The 20786-nt window shown below is 43.0% G+C and overlaps 6 protein-coding genes across 6 annotated transcripts; 3 read left to right on the top strand and 3 right to left on the bottom strand.

Annotated features, from left to right (window-relative positions):
* Nucleotides 1-1566: 1566 nt before the first annotated feature.
* Nucleotides 1567-3289, top strand: SS1G_12969 (hypothetical protein; the record flags this gene model as incomplete). Its single annotated transcript, XM_001585827.1, has 3 exons — nt 1567-1939; nt 1999-2313; nt 2370-3289. The coding sequence occupies 3 exons, from the start codon at nt 1567-1569 to the stop codon at nt 3287-3289; spliced, it is 1608 nt and encodes a 535-aa protein (XP_001585877.1).
* A 641-nt stretch (nt 3290-3930) lies between these two features.
* SS1G_12968 (predicted protein) lies at nt 3931-5076 on the top strand (the record flags this gene model as incomplete). The annotated part of the gene is made up of 1 exon (XM_001585826.1): nt 3931-5076. One exon carries the CDS (start codon nt 3931-3933, stop codon nt 5074-5076), a length of 1146 nt encoding a protein of 381 aa, XP_001585876.1.
* Nucleotides 5077-6803: 1727 nt separating this feature from the next.
* SS1G_12967 (hypothetical protein) lies at nt 6804-8244 on the bottom strand (the record flags this gene model as incomplete). The annotated part of the gene is made up of 3 exons (XM_001585825.1): nt 6804-7090; nt 7161-8089; nt 8231-8244. The coding sequence occupies 3 exons, from the start codon at nt 8242-8244 to the stop codon at nt 6804-6806; spliced, it is 1230 nt and encodes a 409-aa protein (XP_001585875.1).
* Nucleotides 8245-9664: 1420 nt separating this feature from the next.
* On the bottom strand, nt 9665-14079 carry SS1G_12966 (hypothetical protein; the record flags this gene model as incomplete). The annotated part of the gene is made up of 6 exons (XM_001585824.1): nt 9665-10769; nt 10833-11277; nt 11317-12981; nt 13028-13060; nt 13119-13432; nt 13751-14079. 6 exons carry the CDS (start codon nt 14077-14079, stop codon nt 9665-9667), a joined length of 3891 nt encoding a protein of 1296 aa, XP_001585874.1.
* Nucleotides 14080-15624: 1545 nt separating this feature from the next.
* On the top strand, nt 15625-17588 carry SS1G_12965 (hypothetical protein; the record flags this gene model as incomplete). Its single annotated transcript, XM_001585823.1, has 2 exons — nt 15625-17456; nt 17582-17588. The coding sequence occupies 2 exons, from the start codon at nt 15625-15627 to the stop codon at nt 17586-17588; spliced, it is 1839 nt and encodes a 612-aa protein (XP_001585873.1).
* A 274-nt stretch (nt 17589-17862) lies between these two features.
* Nucleotides 17863-20565, bottom strand: SS1G_12964 (hypothetical protein; the record flags this gene model as incomplete). Its single annotated transcript, XM_001585822.1, has 3 exons — nt 17863-18911; nt 18962-20011; nt 20271-20565. The coding sequence occupies 3 exons, from the start codon at nt 20563-20565 to the stop codon at nt 17863-17865; spliced, it is 2394 nt and encodes a 797-aa protein (XP_001585872.1).
* Between the last annotated feature and the right edge of the window lie 221 nt (nt 20566-20786).

Here is a 20786-nt window from a genome sequence, read left to right as displayed (position 1 = left end):
CCAAAGCCTCCAGCTCAACCCGGCGACCAACAACCAAAACATGTACCGTCAGAGATTCGTTCATTCATCCTTCTCCCCTTCCCCTAACTGGATCGGATAACCATATTATCTCATATTACCTTTCTTCCCGGAGCGATGCATGCGATGAATTCAGAAGGATCTTGTTACCGCCGCGTTGTACAATACAAGCTTTCGCCAAGCATTTCCTCCCGCAGGAATATTTTCTCCAAGGTCTTGTCGAAAAGATAATGCACGGTTTGCCGATAGATCCGCGATATAGGAGGGGCAAAATGACAATGTGAGAGCTCAGAGCTATTGAGGATTTGTTGTTACTTTGAACGTATGGGATGAATGAACGAAATTCACCTCGTCAAACTGCTGCGATAAGTGCAACAGCTTTATTATTACTTGGTACAATATGGGCTGACTGCATGATTGCGCGTACGACCGTGACTGGTGGCGGAATGTACCTTTATTCAGAGTCAAATTCGCGTTCAGCTGGCTGTATTGGGACGAAAAGAATGTCAGATTCAAGAAGTAGAGATCACATTTGATTGGATGTTATAAGCTCTACATTTTCCTTTAAGCAGGAAAGCGACTTAACAAGCCTCAATCTTGGCCATATGGACACCTTTCTTTGGTTCCCATTTTATAAAGCATCTTATTAGAATCTGGAACGCTGCATCATTCATGATGGCTGGGGAGGGAGAGAATAAAGGAGTGAAAGTTTGAGAAGTTCCCCTACAAATACCTAGTATATCTAAGACTGAGTGGACAGTTGTGAGCAGATGAAATAAAAGAAGAGAAAGCTCGCTTGCCCCGACTTGATTTCATCTCGATTAAACCTGTCTGTTCATTTATATTTAATTTTTGACTAAAATCCGTACATATATTCAAAAACTCTCTGCGCCCATGGTATAATACACGATACATAGAGAGGCTATACATTGTGCAACCAGTGAGAAGGATGAGAGTTTATGTTCATGGCACATTTCGATTAAACAGCACGGATCCTTCCTCGAAATCTAGATTTCTAACCATTGAAATTTTAACCCGCGCTTTCAGATTAAATATACAAGAAAATAACTGGGTACCACACTGATCTCCCAAGATCCAGCTTTCTTTCCTTTCCATCCAATTAGCACAAATACAACGACCCATCGAAATAGCCTTGGTTTAAGGAACAAAGCGACTCGACTATATACATACGGAGCAAAAGAGCTACTTCGGCAGCTAAGGAAGGATAGGGCAACCCTCTAAACCTAGTTTTTCTCAATGATCCAATAGTGATAAAGCAACAATTGGAGGATAAGGAAACTACTGTACATTCACGATACTATCACACTCCACCTTCGCCATTAGTCACTCGCCGAAAGCAAGAGATACGATTCACTCATTTTCCAAGCTTCGATTCTCTCTCTTTCATTTCCTTTTTCTAGTCACGACTTTACCTTTAATAAATCCTCCTTCTTCCTCTCCTCAGCCGCTCCCTCCTCCTCCTCCTCACCTTCCTCCTCTTCCTCCCCTTCCGCCCTCCTATTGCTTTCATTTTAAAATACCGCAACAATGGCCCGATCTACAATAATCTCAACTTTGCTCTTGAGCTCTTCGCTTTTGGGTTTCGCAAATGCAAATACAGTTCATATGGGAATCGCAAAAAATCATGCCAATGAAGCAGCACAATTACAAAAGCGTCAGCAATATCTTCAGCGTCGAGGTATGGGAGAGGTTGTTCGAGTTACAGAAAGAGCAGATACAGTGACGGCAGATTTGGGAAATGCTTTGACGAGTGGTCTATACTATGCAAATGTTACAGTGGGAAGTCCGGCACAACAGCTGAGCTTACAGATCGATACGGGTAGTTCTGATGTTTGGGTACCAAGTGCGAGTGCTACCATTTGTGAGGATACTAGAGATGGAGGATGTCCTGGTGGGAGCTGTATGTATTCCTATACTTTCCGCGCAAGTTTATGGAGAAGGACTGCTAACAAAATACAGTTGACTCCTCCAGCTCCACAACCTTCCACGAAGTAGATCGAGACGCTTTCAATATTTCATACGTAGATGGAACTGGATCGACTGGAGATTATTTTCAAGATACCTTCTCGATTGGTGGAGCTACAGTCAAAAGTTTTACGATGGGTCTTGCTACAGACACTTCTATTTCAATTGGAATCATGGGCATTGGATATAATAGCTCCGAAGCAAATATTCAAACTGGAAATGGTACTACGTACCCGAATTTACCGAACGTCTTGGTTTCCTCAGGATTGATAAATAGCAATGCTTACAGCTTGTGGTTAGATGATTTACGTAAGTTTTCTCTTCTTCACAAGATAAATCTGAGAACGAAACTAATATCAACGTAGAATCAAGCACTGGCTCAATATTGTTCGGCGGTATCGATACGGAAAAATATGTTGGTGACCTCGTCACTGTCAATGTCTATCCAAGCTCCCGTGGAGGGTCGGTAACATCCTTCACTGTAGCTTGGACTTCCCTCTCGGTTCAATCTTCATCGGGAACAGATCAGTTGACCGCACCCAGTTTTGCTCAACCAGCCATCCTCGATTCTGGAACCACCATTACTCTTTTACCTGATGATGTTGCCGCTGTCATCTTCGAAGAACTTGGAGCAACAGTATCTCAACAACTTGGCGCAGTAGTCGTTCCCTGTTCTCTAGCTCAGAAATCTGGAAGCATAAACTACGGATTTGGAGGAGTGGATGGTCCTACTATTAAGGTTGATGTATCACAACTCGTATTACCTCTCACCACAAGTGATGGACGTACACCAACTTACAGCAATGGTGATCCAGCTTGTCAACTCGGTATTCAAGCCGCCGGTTCGAACCCTACGCTTTTCGGGGATACATTCTTACGATCAGCCTATGTTGTTTATGACCTCGAAAATAACAGAATTGGACTCGCGCAAACCGATTTTAATGCTACTGGGTCCAACATCGTACCATTCCCAAGCGTAGGTGCAGCCATACCAAGTGCATCAAGCGCACCCAATGAAGCAGCTGTTACACAGACAGCTTCTGGCAACCCAAGGATTGGTGTTACGGCAACTGCGACTGGGACTGGTCAAGCAACTTACAATCCAACTGCCACAGGATTGAATGCTGAAGCAGGCTTCACTTCAACATCAACATCAACTAGTACTGGGAAGAAATCTGCAGGATCATCAGGCCCTGGACCATTTGAATGGGCTAGAGTTTTCGTTGGTGGTATTGCGATGATTATGGTTGGTGTTGGTGGTGGAATCTTTACTCTTTTGATATAATAAAGTTTGGGTTAAGTTGTAGGTAAGTCTAGCAGTGAAGGATATACATAAACCAAATAAATTGTACATTATGCACTTGCACAGCCATTTGTATCTTCATGGTGCGATACCAAGGGAATATGGTTATTGGCGCAGAGAGTTTTGTTTTTAATGTTAGAGATAACATCGGTGGATGGGCATATTTGCATGGAGTAATAAAAGGCATAAATTATGAAATCTAGAACATATAATATCGAATATAGAGATATATCATCTATATGTCATGTAAATGCCAGTTCAAATCTATGCAAAGTAAAATAATCTTGGTTACGCAAATGACTGCAAATGGCAGAGATCTAGAACGGTAGATCCAAGAAATAGCCTGGTCACGTGTAGATAAGATTGATTTCTAGAGCTCAAGCCTTTTGATAACAAGGTTATCATCTACAAGCTAAAGCTTCAATCTTCCTTATAACTTGTTTACTAAAGATCTCGTCTTGTGTATCCAAAATCCCCGCGTTCACATTGCACGACATATGCAGAGCTATACCAAAATTAGCTGCTAGCCAGTACACAACACCAAACACCTACCGAACGCCCGCCTCCCCGTCATATTTCCCAACAAAATTCATAATTACAAACGCGGAAGACAAGCATACATTATGTCTACGAATGATCCTGACCCCCTTCATCCCCCATCCTCCCAAGCTCCAGAATATACAAGTCACCTATCTATTTCTCCTCGAAACCTTTCTACTTCTTCCCAAAATCCTCAATATTTATCAAACTCTCCACAAGAAACTAGATATTCTACTTCTCCTCTAGACACTCGACATCTTTCGCCAGATCAACGTTTGTCTGCCTCACCGACTGCTGCGGAGCTATACATACATGGTGAACCTTTCCCAGAGCTACGGGGTCATTCTCCACACGTCGCAGATCCATTGATACATATTCAACAACCTTCCAACGAACAAGACGAGCTTTCGCAGATGCCTATCTCACAACCATCCTCTTTCGCTCCGTTCTTCACTCTAATAACGGATTCTACGGTACTTGGTGATGATAAAGATGGAAATCCAAAGACTCCTACTACGCATCATCCTAGCAGAATACATTACATATTTTCTGATGATCAGGATAGTGAAGATTTGAAAGATGCTTGTTTGAGATGCCTGCCGGATGTTTCAAATTCTTCGAATAGTAATTCTTTGACGAACAAAGATTCTGGAGAGTTAAGAACTGCGAACGCAAGTTCTAGACCGGGATTATCGATTAGGAAAAGCAAGGATGGGAAGGGCAAATTGAGAGAGGAAAGAGTTATTATAATTGATATGAACGCAACTGGGGATAGAGTTGTTAGGGCACAAAGTTTGAGTGATAAATGGCAGGTTATGGGATGTGAGATTGGAAAAGCACCTATATGGGAAAGTGCGGGGGAGGAGGGTGAAGAGAATAAGGAGAAGGAGGGTGCATTGATGTTGAGAATTGATGGGGTTGGTATCCCTATTTTGAAAGAGGATAAGGATTTGAGTAGGAGTAGGGAGAAGGGGAAAGGGAACCAAAAGGATGATGCCAATGGAGAAATTGAGGAACTGGATATGGATAAAATCCTTGAGGGGTTCGATAAGCAAATGAATATTCTACGCACAGTTATTGGTGGTGTGGGATGGGATCATGGTGACCAGGGAGTGAGTAATATGGACGGAGAAGGAGATGAAGGAGATATAGTAATACCGGGCGCAGAGTCACTGGCAGAAGGACAGAAAGAGCGAGAGAGGGAGGGAGAGGCTTTTGAAGCTTCTTGATAATTATCATTGGATATGAATGTATATTCTTAATGCAGGATGGTTTGGGAATGGAATCAGGAAACGGATTGGGAATGGATTTGTATATAAATAGGTAATGATTCCAAGACACGGCAACACAGCACGGTAAGGCACGGGATGGTATAGGCGCAAATTTATTATATTATGATAGACAGACAGATATGATATCGAGAGGAATTACGGGGTATGTTATGGGAGTTGGGACGAGATGTTGATAGGTTCATGGTATTCTTACTATCTGAATGAATGGAGTATTGGAATGTATTCTATCTTTAATTACCTAGTTCATGTCATTTTACTTCATCTCATTTCACCCTTCTTAATGCCACATAAGAGGAATCACACTAGAGTAAATAATAGTACATAAGGTGACAGATGTACAAAAGAATAAGTGTATAAATTATTGAGTGAGTAAATAAGACTTACTATTGAATAAATAATGAATCAAGATTACCCACCTAAGAATTAATGTTATGGGATAGGAGGAAATGCATCCTGATAGGATGGGATGGGATCACCAGATGGAAGAGTAGGATTCGATTATATAAAGAGAATTGTTGTGATTATTTAAAGTTGATCTCGGGGAAGATGAGATGAGATGAGATGGGGGATGTTGTGTTTATGGATGGGATGGGATGGGAGGGGAGATATATAGGGGGTGAGAATGTTGAGGTGGGAGAAGGAGGAGGAGAAATTATATAGAATAGTCGTAGTTCAACATCAGATGAAACTCGAAGAATTGATTTGGTGAATGATTTAGTAAAGAGAGTGTCTACTAATAATAAGTAGACGATAGTAATTAGATAGTACGATCGAAACTTAGCGAGGAGTGAATACTCAAACTAAAGACTCTAGATCTGAAGCGAGATACTATATGAAGTGAATAGGTCAAAAATCTGAAAAGTAGAGTGAATATAAGAGTCGGCTAATGAAGGGTGATGTAGCTTGAGTTTGAGTTTGTTAGTAGAGGTATAGATGTGAGAAGTTGGGGAAAGGAATAAGCATATCCGGCTGAATGGTAAGTACAGATGAAGTAATTAAATTGAATACTCAGAGGTCCATAGCAAGATGGGAAAACAGAATCTCTGTCCCAAGTATAATACAATACAACATGTAAAGCAAACTAATCACAAAACATTAACACTATCCATCTCACAATACATCTTCCATAAGAACCACAACCGATACACACAAAACCATACAAATTAAACCTCAAATTCATTACAAAAAATGTTACCATATATTAAAATCCACAACTACACTATAAATATACTATATATCCATCACCCTGTGACTGACTTGCTTTACTCTCCTCTCAAACCCAAAAGAAGCAGAAGAAACAAACTCCTTTCCCCCTATATCAAACGAAGCGAATGAAAGCAACAATGCGTTACAACTAGAGAAAAAGGTATGGTATAATTTTTCCTCCCATATAGACCCTTTATTCCTACACAAAGAAATGATAATTGTCTCGAAGGCACCTCTTTTATCGTGCGTGTGACTGAAAGGGTAAAAAATCTCCTTTCCCCCCTTCTTTCTTTCCTTCTCTTGAATTCTTGAACTAAAATCATCATATACGCCCAAATCTTATGCACAACTCATTTACTATGAGTTCCGTACAAACGTGCTTACCTGCGAAAAAAGACAAAAGAAACATCAAGAGCACATCTGGGCCGGCCATTTATACAAACATTTCCCCATCAAGCTCATGCGACAAATTTCTTCCACTTTCTAACCACGCGTGTAAATTCTACACCTGGTACTACTGCTTTGTCTTCACTCCATTGCTGGCCTGGAACCACTATCTTTGATTCTAGGAAGCTCGCACCTGGTACCACTAATCGGTCTGATGTAGTGAAATCGGTGCCTGGTACAACTCGTGCTGTTCCAATAGTAGGGATGGATCTTTTGGCTGTTTTGTTATCGTTGTTGTTCTTGCTCGAGTTGGTGAAGTGTACAGCTAACACAATTGCGATAATGGCTACGATGATGACTGAGGTTTTCATGTTAGTAATTTGGGGTTTGAAGTAAGAGGGAGCTGAGTGAATGCAAGGGAGACATACCAACTATTCCTAAGCAGTACCACTTCTTTCTATTTCTTGATCTCGCACTAACGATTGCCGTGTCCATTTGTTGAACTCCCTTATCCAGATTCTCTACAACTTCTTCACCCTTCATTTCGATATTAACCACAGCAGCTTCTTGTTGCACAACCAATTCTTCCATCTGTTGGAATAATGTGGCGATTTCTATAATATCCTTTTCGATCTTTTTGATAGCAGCGTTTCGGTCCCTGACAGCATTCAAAGTTGTATTGGCTTGTCCCTGTCTGTTACTTGTCATCAAAGCTTGTTGGAACATTTGCTGGGGCTCCGAGTCCGGTACAGCAGCAGCAACCTCTTCCTCCGTAGCATCCGCGTTGACAATGCGATATTCTCTTCTCATTTGGTCTCGGACGGCGTTCTTAATCTGTTGCTCCTTTGCGTTGAATTCGTCCATCGTTTTCTTGAGTTTTCGTTGCACTCTGCCAATCTGTTTTGTGTTCATGTCACTGCCAGCATCGGGCATGAGTTTGATTTTTCGGAGTTCTTCAATTAAATTTCGGTGCTGCGACATGGTTTGGGAAGAGATGTCCTCGAGATCTCTGGTGATGCCTCCTTGATCCACCTCCCCGTTGATTCGACTACGAAGTGATTCCAAGGCTGCAATTCCTCTCGCATTATCATCAATGTCAATGTCAATCTGTCGACATCTGTTGAGAATGGCATTGGGGTCATATTGTTGTCCGGGCTGACTTCCATTCTGTGCTAAGGATGCCATCTCAAGATTTTGTCCTGCTCTGATGTTAATGGGATGACAATGATTGTGTGCTGAAAGATGCTCACCACCATAAGAGTCTCGTCCCATCGCTGCTCCATTATCGTATGGAGGTGATTGAGGATAACCTGGTGATGCTTGCTGAGCATACGGGTTGTCACCGCCGCCATAATTTCTATTTCAATCTAATTAGTACCAAAAATCATGTAGTGAGGAGTTCGAGTTTTTCGCGGATCCCAGGTTAAATATGTTTTGTCGACACCCAACAAGATGGTGAAGTGGTGCGGTGGTGAATGGTGAATGGTGAATAACTAACCCGTACTGTGCCATAATTATTAGTCGACTTCTTCCAGAGTAATTTTATTGCTTTTGAGTTGATTCCAAGACACCGTTCAATCCAAATGTATGTATCAATTCAAGAGATGGTAGAATGAGAGATCTCCCGTTGTGATGTTGAAACTCTTGAGAATAGGAAAGTGAAACCATGGACTTACACTCATTTTACAACACGCTTCGACCCCTAAACACGACCCAGCTTTAGGTTTGGCGAAAGGATCTTGTCTACCACAATTTCCTAAACTGTAACACTCTCGAGTTTCTGCTGCAGCTTCTTGTTTCGTATTATCGAAAAGATTGTGGGGAAATTTTGGTAATTTGATTCTATATATATAATAAATATATTTAAGGGAAAAAAAAAAGAAACAGAAAAAATATCTATCTTTTTGGTGAAATGAAGATTAAAATTAAGTCGAGAAGTATGCAAAATAACGAAAATCGTTGGTTTGGGGATGATCTCCCTTTTACTAGGCTGATGTTACTGCGCCAAAAGCTACACGAAATTAGGTCTAGTTGACCGTGTTTTGAAGTGGATTAGCTCAGGAACATCCTTCTTTAGGTTGAATGGAAAGGATAAAATTATTCATAATTGGTTAATATCAAATCTTCAAGGGGGCTAATCTTCGAGCTTAACAGCATGCCAAACCCAAAGTTTAACCACGGTGTGGGTCAATACAGGCCGAGTGATAGGTAGATAAATATTGCTCCACCGGCTAGACAAGCAGTTCGGGCTATAATTAAACTTTACATTTGATGTACAAGAGCACTTTCGACAAGTCAGGGAGGAATGATGACTCCATTTATACGAGCCTTCGAAGAGGCTTTGCCCTAAAACTAGCTATACAAGCCTCTTTGCTATCGAGAATCATACCCAAAAAATGTATGGATACAACGGCGATCATTTGCAAACAGAAAACCATTCCCCAGGCATTTAAGAATGCTATCTAACTGCCGCAGCTTGAGTCTATTCATGCATGGCTATTGGTTGCAGGAAGCTCGCCACCTATCACCATACCCCATACCATCCACGTTTCACATAAGCTAACCACCAATCCATCCATAAAAGCAATCGGATGTCATTGACGAGTAAATGGGTGCATGAATAATGCATACCTAAGAATCCGTTTCACGGAAACTATTCGATCACCATCTATGGTGTGAATTTTGAATCGAGACTCTACGAACCTCCCCCATTCAATGGGCCGAAACGGTACACAACATCAAACAATGGCCGCGGAAATGCTGTTGTACCTAACAGTCTAACGTCGCCATCGGGCACTGCGAATTTACTGTGAGGTTTTGAAATATTATCAATAAGCTATCCTTGATCACCTTCCTATAATTTTTAAGACAGTAAAATTTAAGCGAAATATTTGCTTCATCGCATCCAAGAAACCACGAAATAAACACATGGTTACCTTTCTTCCTGAGCTCTAGAACTTTTCTTATCGGGAAATGGTAATCTGATGCCGCCACCCTGTACCTCGAGCAGATTTATTATGACATTTTTGTCCGCCGCATTGCCTATCCCATGCTCAGCGGCCTCCAAAGCACTCCCCCAAAAACCTCCTTCCGCATCCGTTACACCCAGGCCCAGTAATGTTTCTACTATTTCTACTGCTCCTTGATATGCAGCAGTCTGGAGAGCAGTGCCAAACTTACCTCCCACCAGAAAAGGGTCTGCCCCTCGATTCAACAAGTATGTAAAAGCCTCTCTGCCGCTGATTATGGCGGCCTGAAGTGCATTGCCGAATCCTCCGCCGTCTTTGTTAATGTCAACTCCATAATCTAGACATATTGCCATAACTTCCACGTTTCCCCCTTTTGCAGCAGCCTGAAGAACATTTCCGTATCGTCCCCCGGAAGCATGAATATTGGCTCCGTGATTGAGTATAAGTTCAAATATCGTCTTGTCTTTCACTGCTGAGTGAAGAGCAAGCCGGTCGGCCCCTGTATCACTAACATCGGCTCCAGCATCGAGCAAGATCTTGACGATTTCAGTATAACCACCCTCGGCGGCTTCCTCCAATGGGGTATTGTGTTCGAGTGGTTGATCCGAATACATTTTGGCTCCGGCCCTAAGGAGAAGCTGTACAGTAGATTTGTGCCCATGGTAACAAGCATTAGTGAGAGCACTTCCATAAAGCCCCTCCGAAGAATCGATTGAGGCACCATATTCAATGAATAATTGTACTAATTCGTCATGACCACTGGCCGCAGCTGCTTGAAGCACTCCTCCAGCTGCCCCACCCCCAATATTCACATTTGCTCCCTTTTCCAGTAATAAATGTGTGATTTCTACCATGTGTGGTTCGAGACGCCGTCCGTGTCTGTTAACGGCGGCTTGTAAAGCAGATCCATCTTGCCCTCCTTGGGCATTGATCTCAGCGCCTTTGGAAAGGAGGTAGCGTATAAATTCAATGTTGGGACGGAGATGCTGAGCATTTATTGCACTTTGGAGCGGAGTGCCGTACCGTCCTCCAGAAATGTTGATCGAAACTCCCATTTCTAAGAACAAACTATTTTTTGTTAGTGCCATTATCCAGAATATAGGCGGTTGAGTAATTCGTGGAAAAACTCACTCAACAAGTTCACGGCTGCCCTTATGAGCTGCCGCCGAAAGCGGATTGCCAAATAGAGAGTCCTTGTGGTCCTGAAAAGTTGCACCGTTTTCTAGTAAAAGTTTGACGATCTCGACCCTGCCTTCACTCGCTGCACTCTGGAGAGCATCCCCCTTGATTCCACTCGGCGCGTTGACTGCTGCACCAGCTTTTAACAGAAACAGAACCATATCTTTCATTCCAGCCCTAGCAGCCGCCTGCAACGCGTTAGCACCCGCGGAGTCTCCATCAATGTCGGCGCCCTTCTCGAGTAAGAATTTCACGACTTTCTCATGCCCTTTTCTAGCGGCTAATTGTACAGGGGTGTTATAATTATCATCGGATTGATATATAGATGCACCTGCACCAGCTTCTACAAGCATCTGCACTAGTTCAACATGCCCATTGGCGGCTGCATAATGCATCGCTGTTGTGTTACATGAATTAGCAGCCATTGCAGACACACCTCTTCCAAGAAGAGTTTTAGTAGGGCCCTGTAGATTTACAGCCGCAAACATATGTAAGAGCTTCACTTCATCCGGGGCGTCGTGTCCAAAATAGTTCGATTCAGGAGGTGCATGAGAAAAATTGAGCCATATTTTCAGTAGGTCGTAAGTCTCAATTTCCTGTAGAATACTGTCTTGCAATACACCCCTCCTCTCAGCCAGCTCTGCATGTTTCAACCACGACTCATGAGCGTAAACACCAAAAGCTTTCGTCTTGTATTGTGCTTCCATTTCGTCGGGAGACAAATCTTCAGACTTCCCCTGCAGGGCGAGCTCTCCAGACCTGAAGTAGTTCGTACAAGTCCTTGCCAGTCTATCCTGACTTCTTCCTATGATCTCATCATCCGAAATCTCCGATTTGTGTCGTAGCGATCCATCAGAACTAGGATCTCCTATGGTAGCGAACAAAAACTTAAGACCCTCAGAGCTCACAAAATCAACCACGGTCTGATGAATGAACTGTACCATATACTCGCCGGAAGTGTAGAGAACGACTTCGACAAGTCCACCAGACAGGCTTTTCGTCAAGATCTTCATTCTCGCATCAGTTTCGACAAAACCTTCGACATCCCGGCAACTCAGTTTTTCCTGTTGGAGCGGTTCATCTAATGCTAAGGCATGCCGTAGCTCGATTAAATTCAAGGGTCGAATTGCAAATGCAACCCATTGCATCAACAACAATGTCTTGGATCGATATTCAGCTTTAATGACATTAGTGAGAATATCTTTGTAGACGAGACCTAAATCATTTGGTACCTTTTCCAACATAAGATGGATATCTTTCAAGCTCGCTCCTTCATTCAACTCGTAGGCAACTTTCGAAACCACAAGCTTGACCCATTGGAAGACACCCAGCGACTTCTTTACTATGGCAGCTTCCATTTTCTCCCTACCCTCAATAGCTACAGGGTCATTGTCCCAGTTTCGAATTTTTGAAACCAGCTCCGCATGAACGAAGACTGTAATATCTGGCTTGTTATGATTTTCCACGTTGACTTCAAAGCCGTCACTTAAAGAGACATTCGGATAATGTCGACAAGAAACACAGATCTTTAGAAACCCATTATCTGCGGTTACTCTCTTTTTCATATCGTCGAAATAGTTAATTAGAATCCTCGCATTATCATCGCCAGCTTCATCAAGTGCATCGACATATAACACGACGGGCTGTGATTTTGCAATTTGTGTGATGGCATTGAAGAGCCATTCTTTTAATTCATCTTCAGTCCAAACACAATCATTCTCTGATTTCCCGGGCGCATTTTTCTGGATGAAAGACTTTCGAAGCAATTTACGGATAGGAAATGCCTGGAGGTAGAGTTGATGTAACAATTCTCTGTACATTCCCTCTGGGCTTTTTTGGAGAGGAGAACCTCGACCATGGAAGAAAAAATTCAAAACTAGCTGGCCGGAATCATAATGGCGAATATTTGACAGGATATATGCCATAAGTGTGGACTTACCTGCACCTGGTTTGCCTTTTATCCATATCAAGCTACGCTGGGCAGCTTTCCATCGTAGGTAGGCAGGTTCTTTCAAGATCCAGGTACAGGTGCCCGGATAGGCGCCGTTTGTATTGTGGCGTCTTTGCTCCATTTCGGGATAGTGTATGGAGGACAACACAGCTAAGTATGTGAGTATAAATGTGTAGTAGGGAAGCAAAATGCGTACCTTTGTCATCTGATGTAAGTTCTGGTTGAACAGCTATTCAATTATGCATTAGCATTTCACATCATTATTTTCTCGCTTACAGAGAGCTTACTCATATTAGCTTTATCAGCATATTCTTTCAGAATGCCGCAAACTCTCTGGTATGACTTGCTTTCCGGTCCACTAAACCTGCAAATATTTCGGTGGTCACGATTCATCGGCACCGCCCGTTCATTCGGAATGTGTAACAGTGCACTTTCCTTGTCAACAACCAATCCTTTCAATCCCGTACAAATTACTTGCTCCTGGAAACTGGCGATCATCAACCCTTCATACAACTTCCTTTCCTTGAATTTTTGCTGTATATCTCTCAAGACCGGCGAATCTCGCGCTAGAGGCATGATCAAATCATCTCTCACACGGCCGCTAAATCTCATTGAAAGAATGCCATTAGCAACATTGGCGATGGACAAGGGTAGCTTTGTTTCGTCGGAACCCATATGCGGAGTGGCGAGGAAGAGGATGGCGGACGTGGAGTCGAATATGTTTCTGTAGGTACCATTGTCAACGGCGGTGATGAGTGCCTTTTTTATGACAATGCCTCCCATACTATGACAAATGAAGATGATGCGACGTTTTTGATTCGAATCATGGTTTCTCTCCCTCATCAAATCTACCAGAAGGGTTCTCGCGAAATCTTCTATTGTGCCCGTTCCCCGACTAAACAGCACATTCGCATCGTACCCATACGAGAATATCCTCGCACCTGGGAGCTCAACTGGTAACTGATCCTTTAACCAGAAGTTCTTCTTATTATCTTCCCTCTTCTCCGTCCATGTTTTGAATGCATCGCCTTTTATACCATGCAGTGCCACAACATCAAGTCTATAAACTGGCTCTTCTTCATTCGGAACCGTCGGAATCGGATTCAAGTGGAAAAGACCAAACCTTTCGGTGGGCTCGGAGTCTTTAGTATCGCTCGCTGGAGAAATACTGGAATGGGTAGAAAGTACGGTTGTGGCAGTTTTCGAGCGAGTCTTTCTAAACTTCAATCGCGCCAGTGACAGCGCCATGGGGTATTTGGTGGGGAAAGGAATGTTATCTCCAAAAGTATCGCAATTTACTGCCAATGAATAACTTTGCAAGATGAATTAACAAGCAATACAGTTAAAAAAAACATCACAATCACATTAAATAGAATGAAAATCACAGAAGAGAAAGAAGACATGCCCCTCCACATGTCAGCATGCACCCATATACAAATAGCCTACTTCTGATGCTTGCACACCTACTTCTGCCCTACCATTGGAACGAGGCTTTGTGACTCTTCCGACGCGACTTGCGTCCGGGGTCGTATATTTGGAGACCCTGGATAGATGTGATGTTGGTGTCTCGGAATATTTTCATTCCTGGTATGATCATGATTCATTGGGTGGCGATATGCAATGTAACTGTTCTTCAGCGCTGAGCCATAGCATAAGAAGCATTTAGTCTCGAGAGTAGTTTAGCGGACATGGTTGGGCGCTTATTTTTGAAATTCTGGGACCAATAAAATGGGGACGACAAGTGTGCTCGCATCCACGTGATTCAATATCTCAATTCGAGCTCGAGATCTTCTTTCCATTGTTTTCCTGTTGTATTGCGTTTGATTAAAATGGCTGCTAGTCATGATCAGCTTTCTAAGCGCAGCTTGCAAAAAGACACACATGTCGACTATTATATATGGTCAACTGCACCCGAACTATCTTCCACTAGTCGAGTATCGATCAAGTAGAAGTAACTCTCAAGCTGGAAAGTTATCGTCAAAACAGCCTTACAAGAAGTTTCAATAATAAGATGTTATTCTACAAGCACTTTTGCACCTCTCCCGCCTTTGAATTCCGCTTTTGTTACCGAACTAATCCGAGATTCTGCCCCCCTCGCGTCTCTATATTGTGTAGCTGTAACGCGAATTTAATTGCTGAATACTTGCTACTTGCAGTACTAGCTGGAGTGTGTTTTGTGTCTTTCATCACGCAATTTTTGATGCTGAGAAAGGAGCTCGTGGTTTGTCTTTGCTAAGTCTACAGTCTGCGGAGTACTCCGTACTAAGGACGCCTAGAACATTCACGCGGTTATAGGACCTTATAGAATACTAGCACTACAAGAGGCCTATAAAATTGAACCTAGATCATCTATTCAGGGCTAAGCGATTTTACAAGAATAAGTGTATGATAAATGCACTTATTTCTATCCTAGTGGAATGGAACTATAAAGGTTTGAATAGTAGACTTTTTTATATCCAATTGGGTATTAATCTTCAAGGAGGAGTAAAATTACAATTTATTATAGTGCTAACACTCTATCGGTAGGCCCTATATATCAAGACATTCATTCCTCTGTAGACCCTGATGATGAGCGAAAATGGCGTTTTAACCTTGTTGACCGCCTTCCTGCCCATCACCGGCAGAACTTCACCATTTTTGTTCTCAATAATAATTTATTTCATACTACAACAGAAACAACTTATGCGATCGATTTCTACTTCTGTCAATTACTTCAAAAGAAGTCGCATCATACCGCAGATTGTTAGCAATCGGCAAATAATTTCAATTTATAGATTATTTTCGGCCTCCACCATGGATGCTACTCTTCCTGACATAACGGTCGCGCCCGCTGCCGATCAACACATTCTTCACGATGGAAAAGAATATACCACAGTTAAGGAAGGCCTCGCACATATCCTGATACCCGCAGAAGGATCAAAAGTGCCGCAGACAACTCCCAAAGGCCAAAACCAGGTACAATCTGTCTTTTATAACCCAATTCAACAATTCAATCGAGATTTGAGCGTCCTGGCGATCAAGGCATACGGAGAAAGCATCTTGGAAAAGAAGAGGAAGATAATCGAACGAGATAGACAAAAGAATGCTGCCAAGAAGGAGAAAAAAAGAAAGAGGGTTGCTGAAGAAGGAAATGATGGACCGAGGAAGGCAGGCAAATATGAGAGTGCAGGAGAAGCTGTAGAGCTGCCATTAGCCGTCGGAAAACCAGAGAATACCATTAAGGACAAGGAAATGGAGAGCAAAGAAGGAGATGTAATGGATCAAAATGGAGGGACGAATACGACAGCCTCAGTGGCCAATGGAGGATCGAATAATCATGTAACAACGGAAACGGTTGAAGTACCAGAAAACAAAGACGGACACGAACCCACAAAACCTGCGAATCCAATCAATCCTAGATTCAAAATTCTCGATGCATTATCTGCGACTGGACTCAGAGCTCTTCGATATGCTCAAGAGATTCCCTTTGCAACATCCATTACCGCGAATGACCTTTTGCCCGCAGCTACCAAAACAATCGAACTCAATGTAAAGCACAATAAGCTAGAAAACAAGATTAATGCTGTCACTGGAAATGCATTGACACATATGTATAGTCTTATAGGTGATGACTCCAAAGATGGGAGTGGCAGCAGAAAATATGATGTTATTGATCTGGATCCTTATGGCACAGCAGCTCCATTTTTGGATGCGGCAGTACAAGCCGTCAGAGATGATGGGGGACTTTTGTGTGTTACTTGTACTGATGCCGGTGTATGGGCTTCAAATGGATATCCCGAAAAGGCATACTCGCTTTACGGAGGAGTCACTGTCAAAGGTCAGCACAGCCATGAAGGTGGTTTGAGACTTATTTTGCATTCAATCGCTACATCCGCCGCTCGATATGGCCTGGCGATGGAGCCCCTTCTCTCCCTCTCTATTGATTTCTACGCACGAGTATTTGTTAGAATATACAAATCTCCCTCAGATGTCAAATTTTTAGCAGGCAAAACCATGATGGTTTATAATTGTGATACTGGTTGTGGAGCATGGACAACTCAGATGGTCGGAAAGAACAAGCTTGTGCCCAACAAAAATGGCAATGGTCATTTCTGGAAACATGTCTACTCCATGGGACCATCTGCGGGTGAGAACTGCTCCCATTGCGGTATGAGAACTCACCTCGCTGGACCTATGTACGGTGGTCCGCTCCATCAACCTGAGTTTGTTCAGAGAATCCTCGATGACCTTCCCAACGTATCCAAGGATACATATCATACAACAGCTAGAATCGAAGGAATGCTCACATTGGCCCTCGAAGAGAATTTGCTTCCCACCAAGGAGCTTCCAGACTCCCCGACCGACTCATCAAAGACTGGCAAGAATGATCCCGCAGCACTTGACCATTATCCATTCTTCTTCATACCATCAATGCTTGCCAAAGTAATTCATTGCGTCACTCCTCACGAGAATGCACTCCGAGGAGCTCTACGCCACCTCGGCTATAGAGTTACTAGAAGCCACACAAAGGGTGGCAGTATCAAAACAGATGCTCCTTGGGATGTTATTTGGGAGATTATGAGAGAGTGGGCGCGACAAAAATGTCCGCCAAAGGAAGGTGCTATCAAGAAGAATACAGCCGGGTGGTACATTATGGGCTTAGACAAAACGGACACTTCTACGCAGCAGTCAAATATCAAGGACGAGCCTAGTGAAGTTGAAGCCGAAGAGAAAGACACGTCGCCCGCCACTAAAAAGAAACTCGAGATAGTATTTGACGAAAAGCTGGGAATGGAGAAAGATACAAAAAAGATAGTAAGATACCAAGTAAATCCTCGAGAGAATTGGGGTCCAATGAATCGAGCCAGTGGCCATGCATAGGTTCTATTATGCTTTAATATACACTGTCATACGAATTCATATCTCCATGTATGTCATTGCCTTTCACTCGGTGATTATTTCAATACTGTTATAATTGACTGGTTGCCACTTCGATCCTACGAAAATTGATGATGCACAGACTACTAGTTTTTTTCTTGCCCAGGCTTAAATTTATTCTCTACATAACTTATAGAATTTTCGGCCGAGTCGTTTTATACAGCATGGACCTTTCAGTTCTTCCTCTTGTGTTTCAGGCTCGTAATCTTCCCAGGGTGGCTCCCTTAAACTTGGTCTGCTCGGCGCCGAGTCACTATTTCGAGGCGACAAACAAAGCCGTAAAGTTACTTCTTCATCCTGCCCTATAACGATTTTCTTCTCCAGATATTCCGCACATATACTCCTAGATGCTAGGAAAATCCAGCCCTTTGGTGGATACAAGTCTGCCACTGTCCCTTTAGGGACAAACACTGTAAGCTCTCCTGTGCTACTTGGTTCGTGTATGTGAATGGCCACAGAGATCTCCCCCATTGACGTTGAAAGTCGGTAATCCACAAAAGTAAGTCCTGCAAGTACAGGATGCACTTTCCAACGAGACCAGCCCCGATAGATTGGCTCAACCCCCGCAAGGTATTGCGGAAGAATAGAAACCGGCCAGGTAGATCGTGCTTGCATCAATGAAGTCGCAGATGAAGTTGGCTGCCCATTTGGCTTTATCTCTTTCCAATGTCCTCCTGAATAATCTACATTTTCTGGATCTGACATAGGACCCCATACTCTTTCCACCAATTCCACCGCTTCATATCCTTTACCGGCTTGAAACAGTGCCTCTGCTGCCATTCCACAAGTATAAGGACTCACAGTATTCACGTATCTTCTACTTTCCAAATCCCGAATTGTAGATGGAAGTTCTCCTGTTTTTGAAAGCCCCAAGAGCTCATCTAAACTTTCCGTTTGAGGTATGACACCAAGAATTCTTCCATATGCATTAACTTCGTGGGATATCATCGTTGGTGGGGAATGGTCACTCAGCCGCAAAACCCCTGTTTTTGCATGCCATAAATTCTTCAGTATTTTCTCTTTGAGTACCAATGCACGTGGTGTATATTGATCCTCTACTCCGAATATGCCACACATCTTGCTCATGGAAATCAGGGCATCGTAGTATGCAAGATTTAACTTCGATGAAGCACCTATCAGTATGTCGGGTGACATATCATCTCCTGTTTTAACAATTAGGCATTATTAATGGTACTCGGAGGAAAATTCTTACTTGACATATTTGGTGGTGCCATAATCAATCCTCGTTTATCTTCATAAAGTATTGCGAAATCCATCGATCTTTCCATCTTGTCCCATATCATCTCCACAATAGAGCAATCCCCTGAGTACATCCAATAGTCTTTAACAGCTACCAAAAGCTGGAAGCTCAGGGTGAGGGAGTAAAAAGCGTAGGTTGGAGGCTCACTTCGTTCATTCTCGAAGAATGTCTTTTGTATTGGGCTTATGTTTCCAAGGTAACCATCACTTTCTTGGTGACTGGAAAGCAAGGAAAGGCTTCCTAGAATCGCCTCTAAATACCCAGTTGAATGGTAAATGGATCGCCCCATCACGAACAGATCACCAGCGGAGCATATACGATGGCCTTTTGCACTGTCCACTGTACATGGTATCTGGTTTGTCCCGACATGAAAGTCTGCCAAAACGCGCACTTTGTTTTGGACTCTCATATCATTCTCGTAAAGAATGTTGTCATTAACATCTCTCACCACTAGCGATCGATATACTGCAACATAATGTGCAGGACCACCGAAAGCAATAGAACCGGTGTTCGGCCCGCATCCGGGCGACGAGTATATACTCAATCGCTTTAGAAGGGCGACTCTTCTGCAGTTGATCTTCACCAAAACGCTTGAACCGCGAGCTTCAATATCAATCCGAAGCCAATCAAACAAGTCTAGACTTCCGGCAAGGTCCCATGTTCCTCTTAGTATTGACGGTGAAGTATCCGAAGCGCCTTCGAAAGCCGATAACCTCCTTGACACGATGTCCATGGAGAAGATCAATCCACTTTCCACCATATGAATACCCCAACTAGCTCCGCCGGACTCGATTTTCACCTTAAATTTGATCTTCTTATCTTTCCATCGCGTCCCATGACGACAAGGTGCCCATCGCTGTCCTGATATCCTAGTTCCGAATTCAGCTACTTCCCAAGTCTCTTGTACTTCTCCAGCCTCAACTGTGCATCGATCAACAGTATTGACACCATCTCTCCATATCTTGTTGAGTAACTCATTTGATGACACGAAACGGCCCTCTCCTATTGTTCGTGGTCTTAGTTGCCGAAAGCCTATCGATGAGATTGCCACTGAACAATTTGGAGTTACGAGGGTAATTTTTTGGTATCGTTGAGAAGTCTGTGGAAGTTTGGATACCATCAATTTGTGTGTATTCGAAGGAGTAAAGTAAAGGGTCTTCGCTCGGTAAGTGTCCATTGCATTAGAGAATCCAAAGAATGGTCCATCTCCTAACGAAAGTTAACACTCATTCCATCGAACAATCTATTAGCGCCTCCATACCAATTTTTCTGTTATGAACTCCCGTGCTTGTTTCACTATACACAACATCTACTACAGCCGCTCGTCCATTACTAGTCACATTGGCCGTCTCGATAAAGGGGAGTCCTCCTACGCTTCTTCCGTAATCAAGTATAATTTCCTGTGTTCCTTCACCCTGGGATGAGAGAATAAGAGGTTGGTTTCGTGCTAGGTGGACTTCACGACCACCAATTTCTCTCCAGGCTTTCAAAGGGAAATTAAAACCCAAAAGACTGCCTGGGTCGTTTGGTGGCGAGCTTCTTTGGACAGGTGACATATTAGGTAAAATATTTGCAAAGATCTTGACGCAAGTTCCGACTGTATGATGGATTAGGAATGCAGAGAAGGAAGGAAATAGTAAGTCGACATGACGATGCTAAAAGTAATTTACAACGGAGGGGCGTAGAGGTAATTGTAATCCCACCGGATGACCATCACAATGTTGCTCGAATCTGTGACATTCTTTTTGATGCCATCATGACAATACTAAAAACCATG

The sequence above is a fragment of the Sclerotinia sclerotiorum genome, genomic scaffold (genome assembly GCF_000146945.2).
Source record: "Sclerotinia sclerotiorum 1980 UF-70 scaffold_23 genomic scaffold, whole genome shotgun sequence".
Classification (NCBI taxonomy): Eukaryota; Fungi; Ascomycota; class Leotiomycetes; order Helotiales; family Sclerotiniaceae; genus Sclerotinia; species Sclerotinia sclerotiorum.
This window is presented reverse-complemented; position numbering and strand designations above follow the sequence as displayed.